Raw genomic sequence first — 15,264 nt, forward strand, 5'->3', positions numbered from 1 at the left:
GTGGGGGGGGGGGGGTGGCCTGCCAAGAACTATCTTTCTAATTGTTACAGTACCTTGGAGCTCAAGAATGTCAGCCCCCTTGGCCACCAGGGCCAGGCAATCAAAGGATGTCCCCTGTATTGACTGTGTTTGCCCATTGGCTTTAGTTAGGTAGCTGAGATTGTAGGGCATAGGGCTTGCTCTCTTGCTTCAGAAAGGCAGAGGGAAAATGACCGTATGTGATCCTGGGCTTCAGCATTGCAGCAAGAGTGTAACTTGTCTGTGTGTGTGTCAACTTTAGGCTAGGGAGTGGAAGAATACCACTGCTTGTGCTCACCAGCCCCAGTCAGGGGGCAGGGGAGTGTTGGGTTGGCTTTAGTCTGGGAGAGGAGTAATACTGTGACCACTTGCACTTGCTAGCCCCAGCTAGGGGGTGGGGAGTGGGAGTGTCACAGTCTCCTGCCCTCACAGACTTTAGCTAGGGAACAAGAGAATGCTGTGACCATTTGCATCTATCCATCTCAGCCAGGGAGTGGGGAACTACTAGAGCTCTCTGGCTTCAGCAGTGTGGCTGGATAGTGCTGTGATCACTCCCCACCATGTTTGAACTTGCCCACCTGTGCAGGTTAGGTAGGGAGTACAACCTTGACGTCTGCCAGCACCTTTGTCTCTGGGGAGCATTTCCACTATCCCCCACTCCTAGAGTCAATGCTTTTAGATTTGCAAATGTCCCTCCTTCACATATAGTCTTGGCACTTTTCAAACTTCTTTTATTTTGCTGGGTCCTGAGGCAAGTGAGGCCACATGTGAGCCCTTCAAGAAGAAAGTCTAAGTTTCCTATAGCACTTTTGGACCCTTGGACATCAACCCTGTTGGTTTTCTAAGCTAGATATTTTGAACTCATTTCTCTGCTCTAGATCCCAGGGGCCAAGGTACCTAATGTTAATGCCAACCCCTTGTTCCTCCGGGAGAAGTGCCTATCTGGTGAGATTCCTCCCTACTATGTGTTGTCACACTGGGGTTGGGCAGAGAAAATTTCTCTGCCTCTCCTACCTGTCTTAATGTGGTTCTCTTTATCCTTTGTTGTGGAACAGGTGTTCAGATAGTTCTCAGGTTTTTTTCAGAGGGAATTTATCTAAATGTAGTTTTATATTTGTTTTGTCCATGGTAAGAGGTAAATTCAGGCTCTTCCTATGCTGCCCTCTTGAACTTCCCAGCCTGGAGAGTATTCTTGAGAGAATATTTGAAAATCTCTAATCCAAAAACAATACTTGGCTTAAGAAGAGAGCGTATTTAAGTTACATATTGATGTGATGAATGATTAAATGTTTTTATTGAGACAGTGACTGATTTTTAAGATCCATTCAACAACTGGGGCTTCAATTTTCATGGAAAGGGGTATAATAAACTAGATATTGTTTAAGGCTAAAAAGAATTGCAGACTAAACAAAATGCTGTGAAAGATCGCTAAGTATTCACTTTTGGAAAACTATGTATGGTTACTTTAAGAAAATTTGGGTATTCTGAAAAATATGTTCAGAAATAATCATTGCTGAAATGAGTAATGAAACCCAGATTTTTGAATGGGGATTGCTTTTGTAGAGGGAACAAAAGAAGGGCATATTCTTGTTAATCTCTGTATCTCAGGTACTTTGTGAATTGTCTGACACACAGTGGGCCCTTAATAAATATTGAGGGAATTAATGACTTCATGAATTCTTGGGCATTTGAGTCAGTTATGTTAAACTTTGTGATGATGATGTAAGTAGAGTGTAATGGTTATTACTTTTCAAGTCCTGAAAGTCGCTTCTTGTTCTCTTTTTCAGAAATGCTTTCATATATATTTACAGAAATCTACATAAAACCTCAATTCTATATTCTATTTTATATTCTCTGTAATATTATTTGTTCATTATTGCTTTTAACTAAAGAACAAATTCAGTTTTCCTTGCCCAAAGAGTTTAATCAAAATAAGACAAAACAAGGCAAAAAACCATGCATAAAAAATAGAGGATTGAATGAATGATTAAGTGACATAATTATGAAAAAAAAACCAGGCATGAAACACTAGTCCACCCACTATTTGAAAGAACTTCATACTTGTGTTTGGTGTACCACAACGTACTGGAGCGTCCTTATTCAATACAAAACCTCACTGAGTAAATGTACTGGAGCGCCCTTATTAAATATAAAACCTCACTGAGTAAAACATTAAGGTTATAAATATAAAACAAACAGAAGCCAAGAGACACACTTTATCTCCCTGTAATATTTCCCACATTATATGTAATAAGGCATTCATGTAGGAACATAATTAGAGTAAGAATGCTGCCCAGGTATAATGTGAAAAAATTAATGTGGCAATGAGAACATTAGCTTTTGCCTTCTCTAGTTTAAACTGGAATTTGTACTTTCAGCATTGCACTCTAGGAGCCTTTATACACTTTATTCTCTAGATTTATTTTTAGTTAAAAAAGCACAAACTCCACCTTTAACTCCCCAGAGTCTGCTTGTTTCTAAAACAACATGCTCAGAACTATCGCTATGCAGTTATCATGCACACACTGGTCTTAAAAAGCCCAACTGTATAAACATCCATGTTGATTCAAAAAGCTATTTAGATAGCTATTGTTTTATATTATTTTATGGTTATAAAATGATTATCTGCTATCAGAATTCTAAAATTATAAACATGTTTATATCTGTAAACTGGTAAAGTGTATGACTCATATATAAACAAATGCTTATGTAATCATAAATGTTAACAAGGATGCTTTTTTTAATTTAGAAGAAGATACTAATAAACAGAATTTGTATTTTGACATTTTAATATTTTTTATTTAACTAAACTCTTAAGTCTTAAATATGTAAGTTTTGTTCTGATTTTCATAAAACATACCATTAGGTATTTTCAATGTTTATGATATTGAAGTTTTGCTTTTTTCCTCTCTGTATTGCCCCATTACCTCCCTTATTTTATCTTAAATAATCTTAATTAAAGCTTAGATTGAATACTTTATATTGTGTCCTATTTCCCCCACCTGGTGGGAAAGAAATTAAGTACCTAACATCACTTGAAAACTTTTCAAACTTTTCAAAGCAGTGTTAAATTCCCAGATAATTAATCCTAAGAAAATTGCTAGAGCATCTCATCTTATGTCATTTAATTGAATGTAGGGTTAAAAAGATTTTAGACAAAGAACTGTCATCCTTATTAGGTAATCCTTCATCCAGATAAACAATCCAGTAATGATGAAATTTGTGAGTCCCATTACTTTCTCCAAAAAGAGATGTAAAGCAACATTTTTTTATGGTTTGTATTTATTGTTAATTTAATAATAAAAGTAAATTTAATATCCTAATATTTTTAGCTGTTAAAATGGATCAAAAGAAGTCATTTGGTAAGGCAATGAGGTGATTAAGTAAACAATTCAGACTGAAGCATAATTCTGTTATAAAATCAAGATGACAAGGCATTGCTTCTCTAGGATCAAGAGTAGGTTTGCTAGTTCAGTGAACAATCAGTGCAGTCAGAAAAAATTAATTTATGCCAAATTAAAGAAAGAGAGCAAAACACAAGAAAGGTGGTGGAAAATAATGTTTTTCCTAGTGGTTTAATTAAGTGGCTTAAATCACAAATCTTCAAATGTTTTATTGTAATCTAGCCCAGTTCAGTGATAGAGAAGAGAATGAAATTTAACAATGTGTGAACATTTCAAAGGAGAGAAATCTTTGCCGCTGCTATTCTCTGTGTTCTCTCATCTATTATATCTATTAATATCTATGATATATTTGTAATATCTATTATATTTAAATTATTATATATATCTCATGCTTGTTTTCAGTGGTAAGAATTCACTAGGAAAAATTTCATGCTGTATTGCAAAAATTAGATTTGTTTTCTGCTACTTGATCACCGTATGACATTGAACAAGCTGTTTTTTTCTTTATCTAATAAGCACAATATAATGGGATCAAATAAGAAAATGCATAGAAAATTAAACACTGTGAACCTCTACTAGGGTGTTTTCAGTTCTTATTGGAAGGTCTAACAGTGTAGTGGTTAAGCTCCTGGGTTCTGGAGCCAGATATTTTGGTTTAAATCTCACCTCTACCACTTACCAGTTTTTTCTTTGGACAGTTAACATTATTTGTAAAATGGGGATAATACTATGTTCTTAGGGTTATTAGAATTAAAACATTTAATATACATATTGGGTGAGTATAGCAGTGCTGACACTTAGTAATCGCTATACATACAGTCAATTAACCTGTGTATTAACATAATACATGGAAGAAACATTGTCTTAGCATTTCTGGGATTTTAGGCTGTGTAATTTTCCCTCTGAATACTATTTAAGACATAATTAGAGAATTTCAGAGTTGTAACAGGCTTCAGAAATTAATGTAATTTTGTACCATAGGAATAAACACACAAAAATTTGTTATTTTAGAGTGACACCTCAAAATTTGGACATCTCATTTGATATATTAGAAAAATGAGGTTGAGAGAAGTGTTAATAAATGTAGCATTGCATTGTGCTTAAAGCATGGATTTAGATCAGAAAGATCTAGATTCCTGTGCCAACAATAGTGGTAGTCCTATGACCTTGGGTGAGTTATAAACTTTCTGTGCTTCTGTTCTTATTATCTATAAGAATGGCTTTAGGACTCTTACTTCACAGGGATGGGAAAGCAACTGGAACATTGCCATCTATATGGTAGACGTTCACATACTTTAGTTTTTATTCATCTCTCCCTCTTCCTTCCTCTTTCCTATCTAAGTAGCTCTTTTTAGACCCTACAACTTATTAGTACTTTTCATTAATTTGCAAGTCATCATGTATTCAGTAGATCTAAACTTAATCTTGAGGGCTAGTTTAGGACATATTCTTTATGAACTCCAGTTCAGATTTTTTTTTTTCTGCTAGTATTCTGCATACCAAAGGTAACAAGATGGTAAATCCTGAAAAGGACCTCACAAGAGCTTGTAACGACTTAGAGAATAAAATCGAAAATAAATTGTTAAGAAAGAAAACAGTACTTCTGCTTAAATAAAGAAATCCTCTCCCTACGCACAAAGCATAGAAGGAAGAAAAAGCACCTGAAACCCTGCCATCTATACAGTAGTCACTCAATACATGTCTCCCATGGTTCAGTCCTGGCATGCTAGATTCTGAGTCTGATTTGCCAGTAAGGAATGAACTATGGATGTGTCAGTGGCCCTCATAATGCATCACCTTCCATCCTCCTGGTTGTCTCGGGCATAGAACCAGGATTCTTTCTTGTTTTGTTCTGCCAGTCAAGGTTTGTCTCCACCCCATCACTATCGTCATCATCATAGTCATCATCCGTCATTGTTTTTCATTTGTGATTTCCTGTAGTATTGTTCTGTTAGAGAGAACGCTGCAAGGGATAGCTATGATCTCCTGTGGTACTGGCATTCCCTGTTACCTTCTATGACTCTGTATTCTCTACTCCTAAGAGTCAAATCTCTTGATGGCCTCCATTGCAGATGTTTACAGGTCCTTTCCCAGGACTTTACTTAGTCATAAGAGAGTGAGAATGAGGGGGGTGGGGGGAGGAGAGGGGCGGGTAGGGGAGGGAAGGGGAGAAGAATGTGTATTAATTTCATTCTCACTCCTTCTTCAAATCTTAGGTATTCAGACTATTTAGACTATAGATTAGTCACTTATAGCTCTACTTTCTCTCCACATTTTCCTTGTCTCTTCCTCTTTATCTGGTCTTAGAAACACTGCCTCCTTCAAACTCTGGACAATAGGTGAGCTTCTAATTTCCCACATAATAACTACCATCCTTTCTCCTTGGGACTTAATTCTGTTCCTCAAATTCTTTTCTGGTGAGAATATTGGGGAAAATGGATCAATTTCCTGATGCTGAACACCACTCCATCTATGTTTAAATAAACATTGGCCCCCAGCCCCAAATTTGGAATTTCTTACTGTTGGGACTATATGATTGCATATTCTAGAAGAGACTCTATTTGTAATTTGTACTGAGATTATTTTCTGTTGATAAATATGGTATGGCCTATTCAGATGCTTTAAACCAGCAGTTTTCCAAACCCCATCTCCCTGCTCTTGGCTTCCTCTTTTCCTCATTGCCTGAGTTTCCAAAGTATTAGCATACTTTAAGTCCGAGCCCCACTGATTATGACAAGCTACCCCTTCACTCTTCTTGCTGATGACATATTTATGTTTATATCTCTGTCTTTATTTTTAACCACTTTATTAAGATATAATTCATGTACCATAACATTTACCCATTTAAAGTGTAAAATTCTATAAATTTTAGTATATGTACAGAGTTGTGCAATGATCAACAAATGTAATTTAGAACACTTTTATCACTCCCCAGAAAGAACCCTATACCCGTTAGCAGTAACTCCCTTCATGCCCTGCCCTAGGCTACCACTAATCTGCTTTATGTCTCTATAGATTTGCCTATTCTGGACATCTCATATAAATGAAATCATACAATGTGGTCTTTTGTGACTGGCTTCTTTGACTTAGCATAAACTTTTCAAGATTCATCAGTGTTGCAGCATGTACCAGTACTTTGTTTCTTTCAATTGCCAAATAATATTTCACTGTGTAGGTATACATTATTTTGTTTGTCCATTAATCAATTGATGGACATTGGTGTTATTTCTACTTTTTTGGCTATTATGAATAATGCTGCTATAAGCATTGTGTATAAGTATTTGTGTAGACATATATTTTCATTTTCTTGAGTATGTACTGAGGAGAGGAATTGCTGGGTCATGTGGTAACTCTATGACTAACATTTTGAGGAACTGCCAGGTTGTTTTCGAAAGCGGCTGCACCATTTTACAATCCTATTAGAAATGTGTGAAAGTTCTGTTTTCTCCACATCCTTGGCAACACTTGTTATTATCTGTCTTTTTGACTGTAGCCATCCTAGTGGCTGTGAAGTGGTATCTCATTGTGGCTTTATTTGCATTTCCCTAATGTGGAACTTCTTTCTTCTTATTGGCCATCAGTTTCTCTTCTTTAAAGAAATGCATAATGAAAGGTCTATTCAGATCCTTTGCCCACTTTTTAATTGGATTGTCTTTTAAATTTTTTACTGAAGTATAGTTGATTTACAGTATTATATAAGTTTCAGGTGTACACATAATGATTCAATATTTTTATAGATTATACTTCATTTAAAGTTATTATAAAATAAGGCAATATTTCTCTGTGCTGCATAATATATCATTCTTTCTTATTTATTTTATACATAGTAGTTCATATCTTTTAATAATATGCCCCTGTATGCAACTCCCCTCATCCCTCTCTCTGCTGGTAACTACTAGTTTGTTCTCTATATCTGTAGGTCTGTTTCAGTTTGTTATATACATTAATTTGTTTTATTTTTTAGATTCCCCATATAAGTGATAACATAGAGTATTTATCTGACTTATTTCACTAAGCACAATACTCTCCAGATCCATCCACATTGTTGCACATGGCAGTCTTTCATTTTTTTTATAGCTGAGTAATATTCCATTGTATATATAAATAGCACATCTTTTTATCCATTCATCTATTGATGGACACTTAGATTGCTTCCATACCTTGGCTATTATAAATAGTGCTGCTATGAATATTGGGGTGCATGTTTCTTTTCGAATTAGTGTTTCCTTTTTCTTTGGATATAAACCCAGTAATGGAATTGCTAGATCATATCACAGTTCTACTTTTAGTTTTTTGAGGAATCTCCATACTGTTTTCCATAGTGGCTGTACCAATTTACATTCTCCACAAGTGTACAAGGGTTTTCCCTTGTACACTTTTCTCCCCATCCTTGCCAACATTTGCTATTTGTGGTCTTTTTGATGATAGCTTTTCAAAAGGTGTGAAGTGATATTGCATTGTGGTTTTGGTTTGCATTTCTATGATGTTGAGCATTTTTCATGTGCCTCTTGGCCACCTGTATGTCTTCTTTGGAAAAATGTCCATTCAGGTCTTCTAGCCATTTTTTAACTTTTTTTTTTTTAAGTTGAAATGTATGAGCTGTTTATATATTTTGCCTATTAACCCCTTATCAGTCATATCATTTGCAAATCTTTTCTCCCTTTCAGTAGGCTGTCCTTTCATTTTGTCAGTGGTTTCCTTTGCTGTGCAAAAGCTTTTAAGTTTAATTAGGTACCATTTACAAATTTTTGCTCTTATTTCTTTTGCCCTAGGAGACACATCTAAAAAAATATTGCTGTGATTTATGTCAAAGTGTGTTGTGCCCATGTTTCTCTTTTAGGATTTTTACCTCTTCTAGGTGGTCTTACGTTTAGGTCTTTAATCCATTTTTAGTTTATTTTTGTATATGGTGTGAGGAAATGTTGTAATCTCCTTCTTTTACATGTAGCTTTCCAGTTTTCCCAGCACCACTTACTGAAGAGACTATCTTTTCTCCATTGTATATTCTTGTCTCCTTTGTTGTAGATTAATTGACCATAGGTGCCTGGGTTTATTTCTGGGCTGTCTGTTCTGTTCCATTGATCTATGTGTCTGTTTTTGTGCCAGTACCATGTTGTTTTGATTACTGTAGATGTGTAGTATAGTCTGAATTCAGGGAGCATGATACTTTCAGCTTTGTTCTTTTTTCTCAAGATTGCTTTGGAAATTTGAGGTCTTTTTTTGTTTCCATACAAATTTAAAAATTATTTGTTCTAGTTCTGTGAATAATGCCTTTGGTATTTTGATAGGGATTGCATTGAATTTGTAGATTGCTGTGGGTAGTATGGTCATTTTAACAATATAAATTCTTCCAATCCATGAACACAGTATATCTTTCCATCTGTTTGTGTCATCTTCAATTTCTTTCATCAATGTCTTATAGATTTCCAAGTACAGGTCTTTTACCTCCTTAGTTATATTTATTCCTAGGTATATTATTCTTTTTGATGAAATTATAAATAGAATTGCTTCCTTAATTTCTCTGTTTGATAGGTTGTTGTTATTGTATAGAAATGCAACAGATTTCTGTATATTAGTTTTGTATCTTGCAACTTTACCAAAGTCATCAATGGGCTTTAGTAATTTTTTGGTGGCACCTTTAGGATTTTCTATGTATAGTATCATGCCATCTCCAAACAGTGATAGTTTTACTTCTTTGTTTCCAATTTGGGTTTCTTTTATTTCTTTTTCTTGTCTGATTGCTGTGGCTAGGACTTCCAATACTATATTGAATACAAGTGGCAAGTATGGGCATCCTTGTCTTGTTCCCAGTTTTAGAGGAAAGGATTTCAGCTTTACCCCATTGAGTATGATGTTAGCTGTGGGTTTGTCATAAATGACCTTTATTTTGTTGAGATATGTTCCCTCTATACCAAATTTGATGAGAATTTTTATCATGAATAGATGTTGAATTTTTTCAAGTGCTATTTCTGCATCTGTTGAGATGATCATGTGATTTTTATCCTTCCTTTGTTATTGTGGTTTATCACATTGATTGATTTATGAATTTTGAACCATCCTTGCATCCCTGGAATAAATCACAGTTGATCATGGTGTATGATCCTTTTTATTTATTGTCGAATTTGGTTTGCTAATATTTGTTGAGGATTTTTGCATCTATATTCATCAAATATACTGGCATGCTATTTTCTTTTTTTGTAGTGTTTTTATCTGGTTTTGGTATAAGGATAATAGTGGCCTCATATAATGAATTTGGGAGTGTCTGTCTTCTACAATTATTTGGCAAAGTTTGAGAAGGATAGGTATTAGATCTTCTTTATATGTTTGGTAGAATTCCCCTGTGAAGCCATCTGGTCCTAGACTTGTGTTTGCTGGGAGTTTTTTAAAATTGCAAATTCAATTGCATTACTAGTGATCAGTCTGTTCAGATTGTCTATTTCTTCCTAATTCAGGCTTGGAAGGTTGTATGTTTCTGGAAATGAGTCCATTTCTTCTATGTTATCCAATTTGTTGGCATATAATTATTCATAGTATTCCCTTATGATTCTTTGTATCTCTGTGGTATCTGTTGTTATTTCTTGTCTTTCGTTACTTACTTTGCTTATTTAGGTCTTTCTTTTTTCCTTGATGAGCCTGGCTAGAGGTTTATCAATTTTGTTTATCTTTTCAAAAGTCCAGCTCTTGGTTTCATCAATCTTTTCAATTTTTTTGTCTCTATTTTATTCATTTCCTCTCTGATCTTTATTTTTTCCTTCCTTCTGCTGACTCCGGGCTTTGCCTGTTCTTCTTTTACTCATTTATTTAGATAGTAGATTAGGTTGTTTATTTGAGTTTTTTCTTGTTTTGGTGGGTAGGTGTGTATTGCTATAAATTTCCCTCTTAGAACTGCTTTTGCTTCTAAGATTTTGAAAAGTTGTGTTTCCATTTTCATTTGTCTCAGGTATTTTCTGATTTCTTCAATGACCCATTGGTTTTTTAGTAGCATGTTGTTTAGTCTCCATGTGTTTGTGCTTTTTCCATTTTCTTTCTGTAATTGATTTCTAGTTTCATACTGTGTGGTCAGAAAAAATGCTTGATAAAATTTCTATTAAATTTGTTGAGACTTGTTTTGTGGCCTAGTACAGGATCTATCCTTGAGAACATTCCATGTGTACTTGAAAAGAATGTGTATTCTGCTATTTTTGGATGGAATGTCCTGTAGGTATCTATTAAGTCCAACTGGTCTACTTTGTCATTTATGTGTCATTTAAGATCATTGTTGCCTTATGATTTTCTGTCTGGATGATCTGTCCATTGATGTAAGTGGGGTGTTCAAGTCCCCTACTATTATTGTATTACTGTCAGTTTCTCCTTTATGTATGTTAATATTTGTTTTATATATTTAGGTGTTCTGTATTAGGTGCATATATGTTAAGGGGTTTGATATCCTCTTCTTGTATTTATCCCTTTATCATTACGTAATGTTCTTCTTTGTCTTTTGTTACAGAGTTTGTTTTAAAGTCTATATTGTCTGATGTGACGGTAGTAATGGCTACCCTAGCTTTCTTGTTGTTTCCATTTGCATGAAATATCTTTTTCCATCCCCTTAATTTCATCCTGTATGTGCCTTTCACCCTGAAGGGAGTCTCTTGTAGGCAGCATATTGAAAGTTCTTGTTGTTTTATCCAGTCTCTTGTAGGCAGCATATTGAAAGTTCTTGTTGTTTTATCCAGTCATCTACCCTATATCTTTTGACTGGAGCATTTAGTCTATTGACATTGAAAGTAATTATTGATTAGTATGTTCTTATTGCCATTTTATTACTTGTTTTCTGGTTGTTTTGTAATTCTTCTGTGTTCTTTTCTACTTTTTGTTTCTTTATAGTTTGATGATTTTCTTTAGTGGTATGCTTATGTTCCTTTCTCTGTAGTTTTTGTATATATATTGTAGGCTTTTGATGTGTGGTTATCGTGGGGTTCATACATGTAGACCTGTAATTATATCTACTTGCTTTAAGTAAGTAGTCCTTTAAGTTCAAATGCATCCTAAAAGATCTACATGTTTTTACTCCTCTTTTCCACATTTTGTATTTTTGATGTCATATTTTACATCTTCATGTTATCATATTGATCATTGTAGAGATAATTGATTTTATATTTTTTGTCTTTTAATCTTTATACTAACTTATTTAAGTGCTTGGTCATCAGCCTTTACTGTCTATTTGCCTTTACTAGTGGGATTTTTTCTTTCCTATAGTTTCTACTTCTTTTATTTTATACTTAGATAATATGGATTCCTACTTCTGTCTTTTCCACTTAGAGAAGACCCTTTAACAGGTTTAGTATTGATGAACTCTTAGCTTTTGCTTGTCTGAGAAGTTCTTTATTTTCCCTTTGATTGTATATGTTAATCTTGCTGGGTAGAGTATACTAGGTAGCAGGTTTTTCCCTTTCAGCACTTTGAATATATCATGCCACTTCCTTCTCACCTGCAAAGTTTCTGCAGAGAAATCAACTGATAGCCTTATGGAGGTTCCCTTGTATATGATTCTTTGTTTTTCTCTTCTGCCTTTAGAATTCTTTCATTATCTTTAACTTTTGCTGCTTTAATTTTGATATGTCTTGGTTTTGGTCTGTTTGGGTTCATCTTGTTTGATATCCTCTGTGTTTCCAGTACTTGGATATCTGTTTCCTTCTTCAGTTTTAAGAAGTTTTCAGTCACAATTTCATCAAATACAATTTCAACCCTTTTTCTCTCTCTTCTCCTTCTGGACCCCTATAATGCAAATGTTGGTACACTTAATGTTGTCCCACAGATCTCTTAAACTGCTCTCATTTTGCTGTTCTGATTGGGCACTTTCCATTATTCTGTCTTCCAGATCACTTTTGCATTTTTCTATATCACCTAGTTTGCTGTTAATTCCTTCTAGTTTATAGTTCATTGCTGTTATTGTATTGTTCAATACAATAACTGACTGGTTCTTTTTAATATTTTCTAGTTCCTTGTTAATATTCTCACTGTGTTCATCTATTCTTTTCCCTAATTCCATTAGCATCTTTATTACTGGTGCTTTAAATTCTTTATCTGGTAAATTGTTTATTTCTGTTTCATTAGTGTTGGGTTTTTTTTCCCCCAGGCTTTGTTCTTCTCTTTCAATGAGACCAATTTCTCTGTCTTCTCATTTTGCTTAACTTTCTTTATCTCTATGAAATTAGGTGAAACAGTTATGCATTGCAGTCCTGAATGTGTCCTTATGTGGGAGTGTCCTTATACAGTATGTGTGTGCCCAGTGGCTTTGGTGGGAGAGAGAGCTGGATTTGATGTGAACACAAGTCACATCTTTCCTCAGGGTGTGCTGGTAGTTGTCATCTTGGTAGGAGGTGGGATAGGAGATGGAGGCGCTAGGGCTGGACCCAGGTGTGAGTTGGGTCTTCCCCTCTGCTTGATGGCTGTCACTGCCCTATTGTGAGCAAGGTCAGGTCTCAAGTTGCTGGAGCAGAAGCCCTGAGGGTTAGGTCCAAGCTGGCTCCATTCCCTTTAAGTTTGTGCCCCTCCCCCTCCCAGCATTGGCACCCTCACCCCAGAAAGGAACAGTGCTGGAACAAGAGGGGCTGGTGTGGGCACTCAGTGCATGTTCAGGTGTGGGCTGTGGTGGTCAGGCCTGGGTCAGAGATCTGTACTGCTTCTGATGTGCTGCCTGTATAAGCACCAGTAATGGCTGCCCTTGCCCTACTCAGATGCTGCTTTGAGTCTAAGCCACCTTTGTCTCTCATAGCTGGGCTCTTCCTTCTGTCTCTGCCACTTTTGCCCTAGTGGGGAGCTATGCCACAGGGCAAGTGGGGCCTGTGTGGGCACTTGGCATGTGTTGGGGCACAGGCTGTGGCGGTCTGGCTGTAGACAGAAATGGGGCTTTTTCTGATGAGTTGCCTGTGTGAGCATTAGTAATGGCTGTCCCCACCCTTCTCAGATGCTGCTCCAGGTCTGAGCCACATCTGTGTCTCACAGCTAAGCTCCCAAGCAGGGCTGGAGCACTCACTAGCTCAGGCTGAGGTGCACACCAGAGCGGTGTAGGAAATCTGCCCCCTCAGCTCTGCTTCAGGAACAAGTGAGTGTGCACAGACTCCTCATGAATGGAGTTTATGGCTTTAGCTGTTACATTAAGGTGCATGATCCATGTTGAGTTAATTTTTGTGTATGGTATGAGGCAGGGGTTCAGCTCCCTTCTTTTGCATGTAAATATACAGTTGTCCCAGCACTGTTTATTGAAACGACTTCTTCTTCTTTCTGCATTGAGTTGTCTAGACACGTTTGTTGAAAATTAATTGACTATAAATTTAAGGGTTTATTTTTGAACTCTCAGTTCTATTCTGTTGATCTATATGTCTATTCTTATGCCAGTAACACACTTTCTTGTAGCTTTTTAGTAAGTTTTGAAGTTGGAAAGTGTGAGTCCTCCAGTTTTGTTCTTTTTAAAGATTGTCTTGGTTATTTTGTGTTCCTTGCATTTTCATATGAATTTTAGGTTCATCTTGTCAATGTCTGCAAAAAATACAGCTGGCATTTTGATAGGAGTTGTACTGAATTTATAGTTTAATTTGGGGGAATATTGCCATCATAACAATATTAAGTCTTCCAGCCCATGACATGGAAAGTCTTTCCATTTATTTAAGTCTTTTAATGATGTTTTGTAATTTTCAGTGTAGAAGTCTTGCACTTATTTTGTTAGATTCATTACTAAATATTTTGGTTTTGATTCTCTTGTATATAATATTGTTTCCTTAATTTTATTTTTATATTGTTCATTGCAAGTGTATAGGTATACAATTCATTTTTGCACATTAACATTGCATCCTGCAACCTTGCTTATCTCATATATTAGCTCTAATTTTTTTTTTTTAGTGAATTCCTTAGGATTTTCTGTATACCAGATCATGTTATACTCAAATAGATAGTTTTACTTCTTTTCCAGTTTAGATACCTTTCACTTATTTTCCTTTCTTAAATTATTTGACTAGATATTGAATAGAAGTGAGAGAGGATATTCTTGTCTTATTCCTGATCACAGGGAGAAAGCATTTAGACTTTCACCATTAAGTATGATCTTAACTGTGGGTTTTTCATAGATCCCCTTTATCAGGTTGAAGAATATTTTTGTCTTTTTTTGACTGAAACTGAATGTCTCTGAGTATTTATTCCTTACCTATCCAACAGTGAATAAAAATGGGAATGAAAGTTCATCTCACATTTGGGTAGTAAGAGCTAGAGAACCTTGAGGAACATAGCTGGACAATTAGACCAAGGGTGATATACTGTCATTTTTCTTGTGCATTATGCTTTTAAAAGAGGTGATATGATGAAACTGGGTCTTCCTAGTAAGGTAATTTTTTTCATACTTAATGTAGAAATGGTCCTCCTCTATGAAATTATTTTTTAGAAATCATACCTCATGACTATAAGTGTCTCATGAGTTTGGGTAATGCTCAGTATTTAGTGTGAACTATAGTTTTTCTCAATCATTTATGTGGCAATCCTTTATCTTAGACTTGAATGACCATTGCTATATATTTATAAGATATTTAGTGATGTTTAACATCAAAGGTAGCCTTATGTTTCATTTGGGCTATAGAGATATTTGTGATATAGTTAGTCATAAAGTCATCTTGATGGCAATAAATAAACCAAGGGGTTCTCACTGACTCTGGTGTGCTGTATAGAATGCATTTTCGAATGGCTTATTTCTGCATTAGAGGAAAACACCAACCTTCTGGGGGTTGTCCACATTCCAGCATCTTGCGTCTGTTGTATTTATGATGGAAACAAGGCTAAAAAAGAGTATTTAGTCATCTGCTGTTTCCATTTGGTG

At 35.5% G+C, this 15,264-nt stretch overlaps 2 protein-coding genes across 4 annotated transcripts in view; one reads left to right on the forward strand and one right to left on the reverse strand.

Annotated features, from left to right (window-relative positions):
* The window catches only part of LOC103014688 (28S ribosomal protein S14, mitochondrial-like), a 61,749-nt gene extending 56,412 nt beyond the window's left edge, over positions 1 to 5,337 (reverse strand). The window contains exon 1 of the mRNA XM_007167821.2: positions 5,220 to 5,337. Coding sequence (XP_007167883.2) covers positions 5,220 to 5,337 — 118 coding nt within the window. The remainder of the gene's footprint in view (positions 1 to 5,219) is intronic.
* The window catches only part of CTNNA3 (catenin alpha 3), a 1,789,299-nt gene that overhangs the window by 444,780 nt on the left and 1,329,255 nt on the right, over positions 1 to 15,264 (forward strand). The window lies entirely within an intron of this gene.

Source organism: Balaenoptera acutorostrata, chromosome 16 (genome assembly GCF_949987535.1).
Source record: "Balaenoptera acutorostrata chromosome 16, mBalAcu1.1, whole genome shotgun sequence".
Classification (NCBI taxonomy): domain Eukaryota; kingdom Metazoa; phylum Chordata; class Mammalia; order Artiodactyla; family Balaenopteridae; genus Balaenoptera; species Balaenoptera acutorostrata.